The sequence below is a fragment of the Suillus subaureus genome (genome assembly GCF_016647635.1).
Source record: "Suillus subaureus strain MN1 chromosome Unknown BJ212scaffold_10, whole genome shotgun sequence".
NCBI classification, from domain to species: domain Eukaryota; kingdom Fungi; phylum Basidiomycota; class Agaricomycetes; order Boletales; family Suillaceae; genus Suillus; species Suillus subaureus.
Genome location: NW_024538566.1, coordinates 741,059 through 756,598, shown reverse-complemented (window position 1 = coordinate 756,598; position 15,540 = coordinate 741,059). Strand labels below are relative to the sequence as shown.

The 15,540-nt window shown below is 46.5% G+C and overlaps 7 protein-coding genes across 7 annotated transcripts; 3 read left to right on the top strand and 4 right to left on the bottom strand.

Moving 5' to 3' along the window:
• Positions 1-414: 414 nt before the first annotated feature.
• Positions 415-2,563, bottom strand: BJ212DRAFT_76715 (amidase signature enzyme). The gene is made up of 7 exons (XM_041344024.1): positions 2,346-2,563; positions 2,107-2,296; positions 2,019-2,036; positions 1,610-1,960; positions 1,064-1,556; positions 825-1,012; positions 415-771 (listed from the first exon to the last, which is right to left on the bottom strand). Exons 1-7 carry the CDS (start codon positions 2,454-2,456, stop codon positions 533-535), a joined length of 1,590 nt encoding a protein of 529 aa, XP_041194874.1. The 5' UTR covers positions 2,457-2,563; the 3' UTR covers positions 415-532.
• Positions 2,564-3,009: 446 nt separating this feature from the next.
• BJ212DRAFT_1568005 (cyclophilin-like domain-containing protein) lies at positions 3,010-4,932 on the top strand (the record flags this gene model as incomplete). The annotated part of the gene is made up of 8 exons (XM_041341998.1): positions 3,010-3,473; positions 3,524-3,611; positions 3,661-3,698; positions 3,748-3,833; positions 3,888-4,002; positions 4,070-4,339; positions 4,390-4,782; positions 4,877-4,932. The coding sequence occupies exons 1-8, from the start codon at positions 3,350-3,352 to the stop codon at positions 4,930-4,932; spliced, it is 1,170 nt and encodes a 389-aa protein (XP_041194873.1). The 5' UTR covers positions 3,010-3,349.
• Positions 4,933-7,365: 2,433 nt separating this feature from the next.
• Positions 7,366-7,741, bottom strand: BJ212DRAFT_1202344 (uncharacterized protein; the record flags this gene model as incomplete). The annotated part of the gene is made up of 2 exons (XM_041329094.1): positions 7,366-7,474; positions 7,524-7,741. Coding segments are annotated over 2 exons (327 nt in total), but the record flags the coding sequence as incomplete, so codon positions are not given.
• A 3,879-nt stretch (positions 7,742-11,620) lies between these two features.
• Positions 11,621-12,645, top strand: BJ212DRAFT_1479316 (Chloroperoxidase; the record flags this gene model as incomplete). Its single annotated transcript, XM_041339855.1, has 4 exons — positions 11,621-11,843; positions 11,900-12,103; positions 12,159-12,372; positions 12,426-12,645. The coding sequence occupies 4 exons, from the start codon at positions 11,621-11,623 to the stop codon at positions 12,643-12,645; spliced, it is 861 nt and encodes a 286-aa protein (XP_041194871.1).
• Positions 12,646-13,153: 508 nt separating this feature from the next.
• BJ212DRAFT_1268158 (uncharacterized protein) lies at positions 13,154-14,249 on the bottom strand (the record flags this gene model as incomplete). Its single annotated transcript, XM_041330710.1, has 6 exons — positions 13,154-13,300; positions 13,349-13,456; positions 13,516-13,961; positions 14,014-14,079; positions 14,129-14,165; positions 14,220-14,249. 6 exons carry the CDS (start codon positions 14,247-14,249, stop codon positions 13,154-13,156), a joined length of 834 nt encoding a protein of 277 aa, XP_041194870.1.
• Positions 14,250-14,481: 232 nt separating this feature from the next.
• BJ212DRAFT_1479314 (uncharacterized protein) lies at positions 14,482-14,762 on the top strand (the record flags this gene model as incomplete). The annotated part of the gene is made up of 2 exons (XM_041339854.1): positions 14,482-14,560; positions 14,623-14,762. 2 exons carry the CDS (start codon positions 14,482-14,484, stop codon positions 14,760-14,762), a joined length of 219 nt encoding a protein of 72 aa, XP_041194869.1.
• Positions 14,763-14,907: 145 nt separating this feature from the next.
• BJ212DRAFT_1479313 (uncharacterized protein) lies at positions 14,908-15,375 on the bottom strand (the record flags this gene model as incomplete). The annotated part of the gene is made up of 5 exons (XM_041339853.1): positions 14,908-15,038; positions 15,090-15,139; positions 15,192-15,213; positions 15,266-15,278; positions 15,328-15,375. 5 exons carry the CDS (start codon positions 15,373-15,375, stop codon positions 14,908-14,910), a joined length of 264 nt encoding a protein of 87 aa, XP_041194868.1.
• Between the last annotated feature and the right edge of the window lie 165 nt (positions 15,376-15,540).

Sequence of the window (15,540 nt, the reverse complement as noted above, 5' to 3'; positions counted from 1 at the left end):
TTGAGGTATATTGAGGCACAGTTTCGAGTCCCACATACATATCTCTGGTCCATGGCCAATAATATCCCCAGGCTGTAATGGCACATGGGGAATCAGTGAAAACACAAAGCTGCTTTTGCGAGTCACGGAATAAGAGCTATCGACACCACGTATGGATCCGACGTTCGAGGTATACGAGCACTGGTTTGAATGCTTTAAGTTTTCAAGTTGCCATTTACATGCGCAAGATCTTCTCACCAGCATTGTTCTGGCGTGTGTGGTCAGCATGTGTTGCAAGGATATATTGAGGTGCTTGCTCACTTGGGAGTGGTGGGTGGTGATCAGCGAAACGTAATAAAAAGTTGGGAAGGAGCGAGGAAATGGCGGTTCTTTTCAAAGTCGCTGCGCCTAAGCCAGTGCTTCAGACACTAAGTAGACAGTGAAACTAATATTTCTAGTAAAACATGGATTGTGCATCGATGTCCAGAATCCATCCATCCAAGGTAGCTCGCTTATTTGATGCATATGGAAGTGTGCGATATTAAAGCCACGTTCACAGCTGGGACATAACGTCCGTTAATTGGGTTCTAGGAATCGCGTCGTCATAGGCCCTTCTCTGAAGTCTCACGTGGGTAGCCTGCTCAAACGCATACGCATAGCCGATGAGCTTAAACTCGCTATACGCGGTTCCCATAAAGACAATTCCAAACGGAAGTCCTGGGGCTTGCGTATAAACTGAGGATGCCATCGTAGGCAGTAATTCAACGTCATCTGGCTGAAATCCGAGGGGCACTAAATACCGAATAACATTAAGTAGCGTTAAGATCGCAGTCAGAAGTACTAGCCTGAAATCAACGGATACCCTGCAATTGCTGCAGGTCCCGGTGCATGTCCATCGGTCGGTAGAAGTATAGCATCGAGATTAAACTGGGCCAGAGTGGCGTCAATTCCTCTCGTGCGTCCCAAGTCGAAATCTTCGGCTAGTGCTGAAAAGTAGGCATCATCAACTTGTGCAGCTTCCGATTGGATAAATCTAGATATCCTGTTAAAAAGCATATCGCGTATGAGATATGAGCCGACATACTGCGATTGATCTTTATAGAATGGTGGTGGAAGACCTAGGTCTGCGCGTTTCTTGTTGTACTCTATCAGAGCAGCGAGAGTCTTGACGCCTGTCGGAACGTCGACAAGTTCTGATAGGTACTTGTTAAGATCAACTCTGAAGTCTACGTCCAGTACCCGCTTCTCTGCCTTCGATGTCAGTAGCTCTTTTGTATCCGGGAAGTCTGCAGGGTCGACGATTTCCGCGCCCAAAGCTCGGAAGACGTCAAGAGATGAGTTAAACGCCTCTTCAATTATCTTGATATTGCGGATGAAGGAACGAGGCACTCCAAGACGAGCGCCTTTAAGGGCATTTTTGTCGAGTGCTTTCATATAGTCTGGGACTATCCCTGGCTGGTGTAAAGTAACTTCATCTCGAGGATCAGGCCCAGCGATGAAATTCAACAATAGGGCAGCGTCAGTGACAGAGCGACACATCGGGCCAACAGTATCTTGATGAGATGAGATTGGTATTACTGGCGTTCATCATCAGATAGGGAATCGGAAAAGCCATCGCTAGAAACCTTACCGCCTGAGCGAGATACCAGCCCGATAGTGGGCTTGATGCCCACAACATTATTCCTGCTACTTGGATAGACGATAGAGCCAAGGGACCCGGCTGCTAGACCAACAGCCATTGCAACGCCACTTCCGGAGCTCGAAGAAGATGGATGTGCATTCGGGTAGTAGGGGGAAAGAGTTTGTCCCCCACGTTCCGACAAGCCATTGGGAACCTGTCCCTTTAAATGACCCCACTCGCCCCTCATACCAGACCACTCGGAGAGGTTCGCTTTTCCTACGAATATAGCCCCAGCTTCACGTAATTTTGCAGCAGCAAACGCGTCTCGAGGAACGACAGAACCCAGTAGTGCGCAGGAGCCTAGGATACATCCAAAAGCTGTGATCTGCAAAATGGCAGACAATAGCATAGAATGTACCTGCGGTCGTGTTCATTCCTCATCCGGACATCAATTTATTGGTATAACACAAGTATAGCATGTACACATGTAATGCAGAGAATCTCACCTTCTTCGTGCAGCGTAGCAATGTTATCTTTCAACAATAATGGTATTCCGTGTAATGGCCCGCGGCCGCCTTTGTCTTTCCGTTCACTGTCGAGGGCTGCAGCTTGTGATAAGGCTATTGGATTGGTCTCGATGACTGCATGTAATGCAGGACCCTTCAAGTTGACTTCTTCGATCCTGCCAAAGTAAGCCTGTGGCTGATTAGACACTGCATCAGATGTGTATGGAGCAGGGGTCTACCTTGACAAGTTGAACACTAGTGAAGTGTCCTTTGACCAGACCATCTTGAAGTTCTACAATTGAGGCCTCGTAAAGATCAGGCAAAGTGACACTGGACGCCTTGAAAGTCATCAAATTCAAGTAGAAGCAAAAGTTCGCTGTTGCGGAAGATAAGAGTCTGTATTGCTAGTGCCTGGGAGCTGAAACCCTTTGAAGCATGCGAACCACGCCAGTCTTAAGTCACGAACTTTATAGTAAAGCATATTTTTAGGCATCGACCTGATCAGTTGACCTGTCCATACCTGTCCCTTGTGGACATGCATCAAGTAAAACACTGTCCTCATTCCGAGGACCTTCCAGTATGCGCAAGGAACCAATGAGGTTTGAAGGACGGACTGCATTCAAGATCTATGCAAAAGCAAGCTAGGTTTCAGCTCTGCATTTTGGAAATAAGTCGGATTCAAGTTGTGAACTGTGCATGTAAAGTGTGAAATTTGAAGAGTCGAAGATAAGTATAACTTATAAGCGGGATGACACGCACTGTATTGCTTAAACTCTCGCACAAGGTCTGTAGCATCGCCAGCCTCTATACTGTGATGGCATGTGCATGAAATTTCAAAGAGTCGGTCAACTTCAGGTTAGTAAGTTGACGCACGTGCGTCACTCTGGTTCATTGTCACTGCACCGTGACACACTGATTGGATTCTCGACGGGATTATAATCTGATCTCGAACCACTGAACGTAGAAAATATGCGAGTTGAACTGCGCTCGTAGGTCGAATGGCATCTACTAGAAGTCATCCGTAGAATGCAGCTAGCTTTTGGACTTGCTTCACTAGCAAAAATTATAAATTGATGGGTCGTGATCATATCGGCCGCATCGATATCATGATGGTTCTCGAAACTGCCAGAAACAACTGTTCGTCACTCTTACAGCATCCGATCTGTTATAACTCGTGACTTACAAGCGCTGTTGAATCCCTACTGACTGTTCTTGAATTCGTTTGTTTGCCATTAAGCGCGACATGTCTAAAGCACCTGCAGAGCGCCCCATCGCTTATTTTGATATCACCATCGGCGGTAAGCCCACTGGGCGTATCGTATTCTCGCTATATGCGGACTTGGTACCCAAGACAGCTGAAAACTTTCGTGAGTTCTCAGATGCTTGGTCAATCGCGTCAGAGTTTTAATGTTTCCAGGTGCATTGTGTACGGGTGAAAAGGGTGTCGGAAAGTCTGGCAAACCTCTTTGCTTCGCTGGATCTGGCTTTCACCGCGTAATCAAGGGGTAGGAGCCTTCACCTCAGGTCACAATGAAGACTAATACAATGAATTAGGTTCATGTGTCAAGGCGGTGACTTCACGGCGGGCAACGGTGAGTCCTAGAACTACGTCTGGATATTACAAACTCATTGTCTACATAGGCACCGGAGGGGAATCAATTTACGGGGAAAGATTTGAAGATGAGGCGTTCCCCGTGAAACACACGAAACCTTTCTTACTGTCTATGGTAGAATTCCCCCTCAGTTTTCATTTAGGAGAGTGATTTTAATCGACTTCTCAGGCAAATGCAGGAAAAGACACTAATGGCTCGCAATTCTTTATCACCGTGAGCCAAACACCCCATCTTGATGACAAGCACGTAGTTTTCGGTGAAGTAATCAAGGGCAAGTCAATAGGTATGATATATTGCCCAAGCGCCTGTCTTCCTTTTTTTCCATGATTTGCTTACCATGCTATGCATAGTCCGTACAATCGAAAACTTCCCTACTGCGTCTGGAGATGTTCCCACTTCCCCCATCGTTGTATCTGCTTGTGGCGTTCTCTCACCGGATGACCCTTCCCTGGTGGCTTCCGAGACAACTGTTGGTGACGACTACGAGGACTACCCCGAAGACGACGATTCCGATGTGCAGAATCCCGAGGTTGCGCTGGATATTGCACGTAAAATCCGCGAGCTCGGTAACAAGCTCTTCAAGGATGGGCAAATTGAACTTGCACTCAAAACGTACCTCAGTGAGTAATCCTACAAACATTTCTCGCCAACGTTATTAACAAAATGTCAGAATCGATAAGGTACCTAGATGTGCATCCCGTATTACCGGAAAACTCTCCACCGGAGCTTAAGGACTCTTATGAATCGCTTCTTGCACCCCTTTTATTGAACTCGGCACTTGCTGCGCTACGCACGCAACCAGCAGCCACCGAAACTGCGGTAAAGAATACCACGCGAGCTTTGGACCGTCTGCAGCTGAGCAGCCCAGATAAAGCCAAGGCCCTTTATCGTAGGGCGTCAGCACATGTAATTCTGAAGCAGGAAGACGAAGCTGAAGCGGATCTTGTTGCTGCTAGTCAGCTTGCACCTGAAGACCCAGCGATCCTGGGGGAGCTCGCGAAAGTGAGGCAGAAGAAGAAGGAAAAAGAGAGAGGGAGAAGAAGTCGTACAAGAAACTGTTCTCGTAGACTGATCAAATTCGGCATGATCGATATGACCATTAGAAGAATACCAGTCGAATATACAGTTTACTGTAATCATTTTTGCTGAATTCCAAGCATTGCCACTCCTTTTCATACGTTCAACCTATTACCTTGTACCACAAAGTTCATAATTGTGGCTGTGCGTTTTGACCCCGTGAGAATTAATAATTAATGGCAACTTGAATATCATGATGGCGCCGGCGTCAACCCCCGACTTGCTTATTCCTGGCATGTCTTGTGTCCATTGAAACTAGTCTTTTATTTCATTTTGCGTTGGCAAATGACTGCTAATCTTATGTGATTTTACCGTCAATTTTTCGATTCGGGAGTCGTACTACAGACGTCCATCTTGACCAGTCTTAGCAAGCTAAGCCAAGTGGTAAGCGTGACAGGACATATTACAGCTGATTCCGAAACTATGCGGAATCGCAAAATCAAAACTTGAGCGTCGGAAATGGCCGAACAAGGACCCCGTAAGCACATGACTGCGAGATTTGTAGTAGCGCTAGTGTAGTATATGCAATTTGCTGAAAGACGATGTCATCGCCATCAGATTCCTCCCCAGAGACACCTGGATTCACAGCAACATTCATTATTTACCTTGATACATACACCAAGACTACTACTGAAAATAATGGCAAAGCAAAAACCAAGGAAGTGAAATCTACAAAAGTCAAGGAACTGGTCTTTCAAGTCTCTGAGTCCAACTACATCAAATTTCTGACAACAATTCTCATGAAGCACAACAAATCACACTATAGGATCACTGAGAGGAAAAAATACACTTTCAAGTACCTCCTTGGCAACTCTCGTGGGCGAGTGATCTTTGTATTATTCATAGAAATTAAACTTATCTCACAGTGGTTGTTTATAGACATGCTGAAGCAATGAATGTCGACAACCAAGCTGATTATGCAGAAATGGCAAAGAAACTCATCTCCGAAGAGCCTCCAAAGGTGAAAATATTTGTTGACATGAAAAATGTGGAGAAACTTCCAGCTTTGACTCGAAATGAGGTATGTTGCAGCGAGAATTGATTGTGTTATTGTTGTGGCTGATGAGGACAGACTGTGGGTGACACTGCAAGCCAAGATGGCAGTGGAGCATCAGATAATGACGAAATTGCAGTTGTGGATGGTGCTACAGAGCTCAACTGAGAAATTGCTTGTTTTCATAGGCTTATCATCAAGAAATGGGGTAACGAGTATGATAATTCAGTCACATACATCCACCAAAGTGGCATGGAAATCCCATGTACACCAGCAATGATCAAGGACTGGGCTTGTGCAATGGTATGTTTCTGATTGACATCTGAAAATTATAATGATTACTAATACTGAAAATCAAGTACGATGGAGAGGCTACCACCACAGTACCACCCAATATCCCATCCTTTGATCCCATGAAGTGTAAGCCTGCTTTGCATCCAATGTGACGTTTTGCGACTGCTCCTACTGCAACACCTGCAGCTACACCAGTTAGTACAACTGACATCAGTTCACTCACATCTATGCTCTTGTTATGAACTGTGTGAGATCTCACATGCGAGGCTACCCCTTTGACACCAGTTCCTGTTCAAACTGTGACATCACTCCCTGTCATGTCACCTGTTGCTCCAACACCCTTGACACTCACTCATTTTTTGAAGCATGCTAAAGACCACCTCAGTGTTGCATTTGCCTCAACATATGAAGCCTCTCTGCATGGCATTGGTGCAGGTCCAGATATACTTGTGGACATGGCTGGCCAAGATCTTGCTTGAGTTGGTCTTAGTGCAGGTGACATTATTCAGCTGAAGAAAGGCAGTGTTACATGGTGGAATGGGCCTCTTGCAAAGAGTAGTGCGAAGCATCAATGGAGTGATACAACTGAGTCAGACATTCCCAAGTACAAGAAATTCCAGTATGAGAAGAGATACCATGATGGGGGATGAGCTTGCATCAGTGGAAGTTGTATGAAGCCTGATGAGTGTCCACCAGGTGTGTGGCTATATCCCAATCATTGTGTATGCTGACAAGTCATTAGCGGAGTGAACAATTTTGGACTATGACCTTTACTACTTCTGCAAAAACAGGAAAAGTTGGGTTATCTTTCTTCCTGGGTTCACCTTCGAGTCAGAGGGTGATTATGCAAATGCAGAAGATCCTTTTATTTAGAAGTAGCACTATGAATCAGTAGAATAGCTAGGCAATATACCCTGAAGCTCGAAAATAACCTTCTGCCTTATCAGGTGTGATGGCTTGACATGCTCATACCATGCTTGTTAAACCCTTGTCATCAAAATGACGTCATAAATATGCTTTGATAGCAGAAAAGGCTTGCTCAATAGGATTGTAGTCAGGTGAATATGGAGGCAGAAATACGAGCCTGCATAGAGCTTCTTCCTCAATGAGACAACAGACCTTGTCACTATGGTGAATGTGGCAATTGTCTAAAACCAAGACACTACATGGCCCTAGATATGGGTTGGTTAAAGGCAGCTGCAAACGACAAGTCAAATTCTGATCCAAGTCATATAAACGAAACCTTACCACATGCTTGCACAAGAATTGTATAAATCACTCACTCATCACTGGTCCCTCAATGATATCATAAGTAATGATTCCATCAAGAGTCAGTATTGGCAAGATCAAGTAGCATTTGCCTTGTACAAAACACTTCCTTTGGATGCATCTGATTTAGACTGGTCATTGCATGTCAATCACAGTAAAATTTGACATACCTCATTCCAATCCTTGATCTGCCATAGCATTGAATGAGGGTTCTCTCATCTTTCGCAGCCTCATCACTGAACATCAACATTTCAGGGTCAGGTGCAATGTTAGCAATACTATTCATAAAAATAGCACGTTTTTCTTCGTTCTGTTTGAGAGCATAAGCGGAAATGCATTTGCGCTTGAAATGCAACCACAAAAATGTGCAAAGAAGTGTTTGCAGAGACACAAGCACACCACGGCAAGAGTGCAATTCATGCTGTAGCTCATCGAGATAAATAGTAGGGTGGTGATGAAGAATGGCAGTGATGAAGGCAATGTCATCAATGGTGAGGGTGTGACGCCAGCCTGTATGCTTGCTGTGGATACAAGAGTGCTGTAAACTCCAAGTCAAGGGACAGAGCTGTAAAACCTTGTACACAAGAGTCTTTTTTACTCCAAGCAGATGGCAGATATGTTTAACGGAGTACCCATGTCGACGGAGAACAGGGATTCGAGCCTTTAGATCGTTCGAAACAGTGCGTGGCGGCATTAATGAACGACACAGACGCTGCGCAGCGCAAATCTCACAGTATGCTTACGGGGTCCTTGTTCGGCCGTTTTCGACGCTCAAGTTTTGATTTTGCGATTCCGCATAGTTTCGGAATCAGCTGTAATGTGTTACAGCCTGCTCAACAATCTTTTCCTTTTACCACGCCTTGAAGCTTGAACATTCACTCATGGGTGGATCCTTCGAATTCGAGGTCTATCCTAAGTAGTCCAGCCAACCGGCACCAGAACAGAAATCTTGGGTGGTGCGGGATCAAAACCTGCCGACAAATGTCTTATCATACCTTGATATTCACTCATGGACAGTTCTTGGGAGGTTGATTGCAACTTGCACGAAACGTCCTGGCCGAAGTGATTACCGCAACAGAATCGAAATCTGTTTGTCCTGGTAGGGCCCGCAGGGTAGGTTCGAAACCTGCCGACGACAAGGTTTTTTCTCTCTCGGAACACACCTTGACATTCGCTCGTGGATGGTTTCGTCAAAGGTTCATCTAATTGGTCTTAGTCAAGTGGTACCACAACAGAATCAAAATCTGTTTCTGTGGGAATGTGCAGGTTCGAAACTCGCCGAATGACATGCTTTTTTTCTATCGGAACCCGCCTTAAAGATTCGTTCATGGTTGATTTCTTCGGAGGCTTATGTCAACTCCAAAGTGGTCCCAACAACAGAATCTAAATCTGTCTCTTGGACTGTGCTAGTGCAGGTTCGAAACCTGCTGACGATAAGGTTTTTTTTTTCTATCGGAACACTCCCTGAAAATTCACTCATGGATGGTTTCCTTGGAGGCCCATCTTAACTGGTCTTATAACAGGTGGTACTACCGCAACGGAATCAAAATCTGTTTCTCCTAGGCTATGCAGCACCTTCCAAAGATTCGCTCATGGATGGTTTCGTCGACAGTTCATCTAACTGGTCTTAGCCAAGTGGTACCACAACAGAATCGAAATCTGTTTCTGTGGGACTGTGCAGGTTCGAAACTTGCCGAACGACAGGTTTTTTTTCTATCGGAAAACGCCTTAAAGATTCGTTCATGGATGGTTTCTCGGCGCCCCTCGGAGGTTCATGTCAACTCCATCCTGGCCAAAGTCGTCCCGACAACAGAATCTAAATCTGTCTCTCGGACTGTGCCAGTGCAGGTTCAAAACCTGTCGACGACAAGGTTTTTCTTCTATCGGAACGCTCCTTGAAAATTCATTCATGGATGATTTCCTTGCAGGTTCATCTTAACTGGTCTTAGCCAAGTGGTACTACCGCAACGGAATCAAAATCTGTTTCTCCTGGACTATGCAGGCCCAAAACCTGCCGAACGACAGGTTTTTTTTCCCATCGGAACACACCTTGACATTGACTCATGGATGGTTTCCTCGGAGGTCCGTCTAATTGATCTTAATTGAGTGGTTCCCTAGCGGTTGCCACAACAGAATCAAAATCTGTTTCTTGGAGTCGGTTCGAAACCTGTTGACAACATTTTTGTGGTGTATAGATCCTCGGGGGTCATCTTAACCAGGTCTATTCATTGCCGAAGCCTCCTGTTATGTGATAGTCTGTTCATGAAAATGAATTCTTCTTCACGCCTGGTGATGACTTCAGCTTTTCCTCGGAAAGTTTTCCGGTCGTCATTCATAACTTACGGGCGTTCGAGAAGACGATTCAACGAGAACGTGCAAATATGCACTGAAAAGGAATATGCTACCCCTCTTAAATTCCTCGGTTCCCCAATATTGTGTCACTTCGACTCGAGGTCCGAGCAATCATGACTCACTAATCACCGTTCCGAATGGAAACTTGTTGTGCATATCAACACGAAGAGCTTGAAGGTGAAGTCGAAGTTCTCCTGTGTGCTGCGGCCTACCTCGAGCACGTCAGCGTTCTCGGCTAATTGGCTAATATCTAGGATACTTGTGAGCTCCTGCCTCCGTGTCTAATGCACGCCTTCCAGGGTTGAGTGACAGGGGGTTAGACTTTGTACTATACCATCCGTGGCCGCTTTCCTTCATGGCGAGTGGTGATCGGTCAACTTTGGATACGTCATTGGTGTACTCCTTGCGGAGCTCAAGGCACTACTTATCGGACCCGGATGTGCTACGATAGCCGTTTAGATCGCCACCACAGCATTACAATCTGCCTCAACAATGAGGCTCGGGGACCTGAACCTGCTTGAACATACGAATGGTTGGCAAGTAAGCCGGATCAAACCGAAACCTCAAACATTACAACACGACGAACTCCTATCTCCGGACTTCTAGTTCGTGTGGTAAGCAGACACTGTCTGGTAAATACCGTGAATTTCATTCTACATGGTTCTAAATCCTGAGCTGTGCGTGCTGTGCTTCTGGTTTGGCCTATCACACGATGCATATGTGTCTCCCGGGGGGAAGCAGAAACCTCGAAATTTCGGATCTTTCACACTTTGGCATTGCTGTGTGACAGAACATCCCTGCCGTCAAGTATCACAGAAGGCCTGAGTTGCATTTGGAGCTTCATGTGATGGACATGCTCCAAACTCCACTCAAGCAACTCTGTTCCCCATACTTACATGCAAGTGGGCATATTAACAAAGTTCTTACATGAACACACATGCATCAGTTATTGGGAGGATCATAGTATGTGTCGCATCTCAGATCAAGAACACACCTCATATATATATAAGGACAAGCAATATGTTAAGTAAGCTTAAGGTTAACCCGTGCCAAGTGCCGTCCTGGGATGGGTCTCCATATATAGAGGATTTGAACTTCACTGGGTGGATTACTGGATGGTGACATGTGATGAGTTTCTGCGGCAGCTTGAACAAGAGTATTGCAGATTGGGAATCAACGCTTGGAGCTTGAAGCCACATGCCGTCCACTATCGTGGGAGTCGGGATGAGTGAACAAAAGGTATCCTGGGCTTACAGGGAAGAAAGAGCGCGCAAAGTAACAGCTTGCTAGTCTACTTATGGATAGCTAATAGTTTGGGTCCGTCTCGTGACTACGATATATATAGCCTATTAACTAAACTTTTCCATGGATGGGACATGTGCATGAGTGCCGACTGTGCAGGCGCCTGCCTTTGCGAAAGAGTGACATCCCGGCGGCCGCGTTTCGTGTTACCCGAAGTTCTTCGGTTCGCAGAAATGAAGGTTCGATAGTGAGCAGCTTTTGTTACTTTACTTCTTTCACCGGCTATGTAAAGAGGCGAGGACGGTAAGCCTCCTGCCGAATAGCCCCCCGCTGTTGTACCGCTGTATGGATTATTGATATATCGGGCCTGTTAAGCGCTCGGATTTCTTCCATTAGATCGATCACGGGCCTCGAGGCCTTATCAGAGAGACCAAATGTAGGCGCATTGTGATAATATTACCCTGTGTGATCCTCCGGGAGTGGGTAAAAAGGACATAATAGCGGTGCCAAGAAGCTTACCTTGAGGCACCACCTCTTCGACTCATAGTACGTAACCTTGTCAGACCATGGTTATAAGACCACTGTCATGGCGCTTGGGCGTCCTGCTAGCAAAGAAGCTGGATATCGATTCCACCCGAGCTCAGATCTGTGTCCTTGGTGCAAGTAGAGCAAAATGGGCTTCTTCTCCAGCGTGTCTCACGTTTTCTTCGATGCTGGTATCTTGTCTTGGGATGTGCTCCTCACACTCCTCAATCTCGTGAGGAGGAAGCGCCGTATCGGGCACGTTACGCCTGAGGGCCACCCAGGCTATGGAGGGCTCTGGCCCGAGTTTAGGCCTCCTCAGGAAGGTGACTCCCGTTGCTCATGCCCAGCACTCAATGCGATGGCCAATCACGGTTAGTCTTGATCCCACACGTTTTAAGGTTCATAAATTTCTTACCTTGAAACGCAGGCATCCTCTCGCGGAGCGGCCGCGATATCTCATTTGTCGACCTTAACCACCAGATCCGGGCAACTTACAATTTCGGTCCTTCCTTCTGCTCTTATGTGCCCCATTTTGCCGCTCGCATGCTCAAGAGAAGCTACAGTAAAGATACCTTTGACTTGGAAGAACTCGACCTGCACAACGGTATCGAACATGATGCATCCCTCTTCCGTGAGTGATTTACCATACTTGTCTGGCTTTCGCATGTCGAATAAATTGTCTTTAGGTCTTGACACTGCCCTTGAAGCAAACCAATCGATGAAACACATACCCTTTATCGAGGAGTTACTCGCGTCGTCGACCGGCAAGGACAAGAATGACAATAATATCCTTACCTCCAGAGATCTCTCCAGGATTCTCGGCAAGCGTCGCGCAGTAGCGCGTGCAGTAAACAAGGAGTTTTCCCTCAGCTTCTTCCACAAAATCTTCGGTAGTTCCAAGTATGTGTCATTATATCATCCATTTTCAAGCAAACACTCAACGTTTACATCAGTTCCTCGACACTGCTCACAATCTTTGGAGGTCGTGTGGATGACCTGCGCAGTATTGTTCTCCACGAGCGTATCCCAGAAGGCTGGGAGTCACGCATTCGTGAACCCTATGGACTGACTATGATGCACTTCAACAAGACTGTACTGGCGGTTGAATTCGGTGTACGCGAGGGGGATTGGGCGGAAGCGGCGCAGGAGGCGGCAGCACGTCATACCACTTAAAATCTCGACGTTGGATCGTTGTCATTTCCCACATGTCACCCCTGCCGACATTATGATGCGTTCATGATTTTCTACACGCTCCTATATATTGGATGATGTATGTTGACGCCCCGGATATTCAAACTCTTACTTGGAGATACCCATAGCTTGAGGTGAAATCGCTATTCGTGGAACACAGGAAAATGTATCTGGGGCAAGCTCGATGGAATCTACCTCTCTGAAATTGCAAACCCCGCGAGCTAACTATTCCGCAAACCTTAAAACCCCCTCAAATGCTTATACGCTTGTATGACGTCAATGTTATCGATGCCGTTTACAATGCGTTCTCCATTTCCTGGTGAATGTATTCTTTCGTGAATGCGTGGCGGAGTTGGCACTGAATACATCGAATATCGAATCGTGACGGCCGTTGTCATTGTGGTCTGCTTTTTGTCGTTTCACGACATTTGTGAAACTGAAAACTATGCATTGTGAAACTAATCCGATCAAAGACCAGTGCAACTGCATTTTATAGAAACCTCCGTACGGGGTCTGCTCCAGGCCCAATATCGTGCACAACGTAGTAGCTGAAGAACAACACCTTGAATGTTAGCGCTAACCCAGCATGTAGTGCGCCGACTACGACTATCAGTAGGCGAGTGGCTTTTGCATCGGCCTAAGAGAGTTGTTAATAATTAGGATTAGGTGAGGGATATGACCATACCATCGCCAATATTGGGTACACGTTCGTTACCAGGAAGTACCCTGATAAGCAGAACGCGATGCCCACCAGAACCCAACGTAAAATAGAGACGGGTATGACGCATAGTATCTACAAGACAACAATTACTCAAAAACGGTGCATGTAAGTTGAGACATTCGTGTACTCACCGAAACCGGTATCCAGACAAATAATGAGTAACCCCAGACCCCAAGTGCTTCCGCTACGCCCCATTCACCAACCCCGATGTAACGTAGTGTGAGCCACAGAAGAACCGGTACTGCAAACGTGTATATATACACGATCGTTGTTGCCAGACCAAGGAGGCCAAAGTCATATTCATACGCAGCTCCTGCATCAGAGAGGTAAGACGAGATGCTTGCTGCGAGGGACGAAGATAGGAATAACGCCAGTATAAGCGTGGTTGGGATCCAGAAAGGGCCATATAGGTCAGCGCTGGGTGTAAGAATCGTCAGGTACGAGGGTGAAGTGGGGAGGAGGGTCGTATAGCATCGCTTTAAGACGGTTGAGGTGTCAACGTCAAAGTATGGCTGATAGTATTCGACTGTCCAGAACCCAGATGGACCTTTGTGCGTGGTGTGATCTGTAAGATATCCTGTAATTGGGTACACGTTAGGGGAGGAGATACGGCGGGGTTCTCGATGTACCTCGGTCAAGGTTTGAAGCCCCGGATTGGGTTCGTTGATCTGCTCTTGCGTCTGCTCCAAGGAAAGCTGCTTGGGCTGAATGTTTAATCACGCACTTCAAGGCAAACGCGCTCACATTTGAACTCGAGACCCTCTGGTCCTTCTTCGAGACGCTATGAACCATTAACTCTTATTTAACACTAAAGCAGAAGAACCATGCCACTCACGTCGTCCGCGTCGACAGCGACATAAGCCATAATGCTCACGTAGAAAAGCGTAGAATGGACGTGGTATCCACTGCCAACGACAGAGGGTTAGCATGTCTAGGGACTCTGGACACCCTGTTCAAATGGTGAGGACCCCGGAGATCTCCTCGTGGAACGACTTCACGTTACCATTTCCTTGTGGACAAGTAGAAACTGGGTGCTCAATAAGTGCTCAAGTTTCGTAACTACTGAAGCGGTACTACTACATTCTGAGGGTTGAACAATGGCACAGAAGCTGCCTCCTCAAGCTCGCAGGCTCCGCACCGTCATCGTCACGGTTCCCATTATGGCAGCAACAGCGTGTTCGTCGTTCTTCAATATTACAAACATTCCAGTCACTCATGTCATCTTTAATTGACCGCAGACGTGCTTTACGAGCGTCTTGTGCTCGGAAAACCTCGAAGAACATTGCCGAGGGAGACACCACAACCCCCTTCTACAACCAATGAATTACTACCCGAAAACTCCCAGGCCGGGAGTGAACGCTGGTCAAAAGGAGAATGAACATTTGCGTGGTGATCTATGGAAAGTGGGAGGGTGTGCGAAGGCGCTCTATGTAAAATAATGCCAAGTCCTCGAGGCTCGCGATCATATTGTTGCCTCAGTGCAGTGCCCTCCGCGATACTACCAAGTAATGTGTCAAGCGACATCATTTGCTCTCGTCTGTCTGAGATATTATACGTGTTCCAGAGACGCGTGCGGGGTTGAATGAGCGATCGCAGTCTGCGTATGCTGCACCCATACCGAAGCCTGTTGAAAGGGCAATAGGCCATGTTCGTCCTGTAACGTATCGGGTTAGAATATGTGGAGAAAATAAAGCAAGACACGAACTTCGGAAAATAATGACGGATGCAACAACCCCGACGCTGAATCCTACACCACTGCGCAATTCTCAGATATTCATACCAGCTACAAATACGAGGCAAGACTCACGCCTTCACCAAGAGATCGGCCACTTGCGGTCATGGTCAGTTGACTCTTCCAACTCAGATAGTTAAAGCACATACGACACCTATCATACTTGAAAAACGATTAGTTTCGAACATTGTGTTTGACTATAAAAACACACCTTCTGGCTAACAATGTTCTCGCTTGATGACGCTTTTTCAGACGACATGGCTTTGGTATGAGATGACGGTCCCGAGCTTGCCACGACGGACGGAAACGGCAAGGAAGCAACCCCTCTCGTGGGGGCCAACAATCCATTATTGCATGAATTCGGAAACTACTTCCGGATCCCGCAAGTCATATGCGCAGTTTCATAGCCTACTGGAGTTACTTA

Coding starts and splice junctions, on each gene's coding strand:
- BJ212DRAFT_76715 (XM_041344024.1), bottom strand. CDS start 2,456: ATGACTTTCAAGGCGTCCAGTGTCACTTTGCCTGATCTTTACGAGGCC. Junction 2,297..2,345: donor CTAGTGTTCAACTTGTCAAG/GTAGACCCCTGC, acceptor AATCAGCCACAG/GCTTACTTTGGCAGGATCGA. Junction 1,557..1,609: donor GCTGGTATCTCGCTCAGGCG/GTAAGGTTTCTA, acceptor GATGAACGCCAG/TAATACCAATCTCATCTCAT.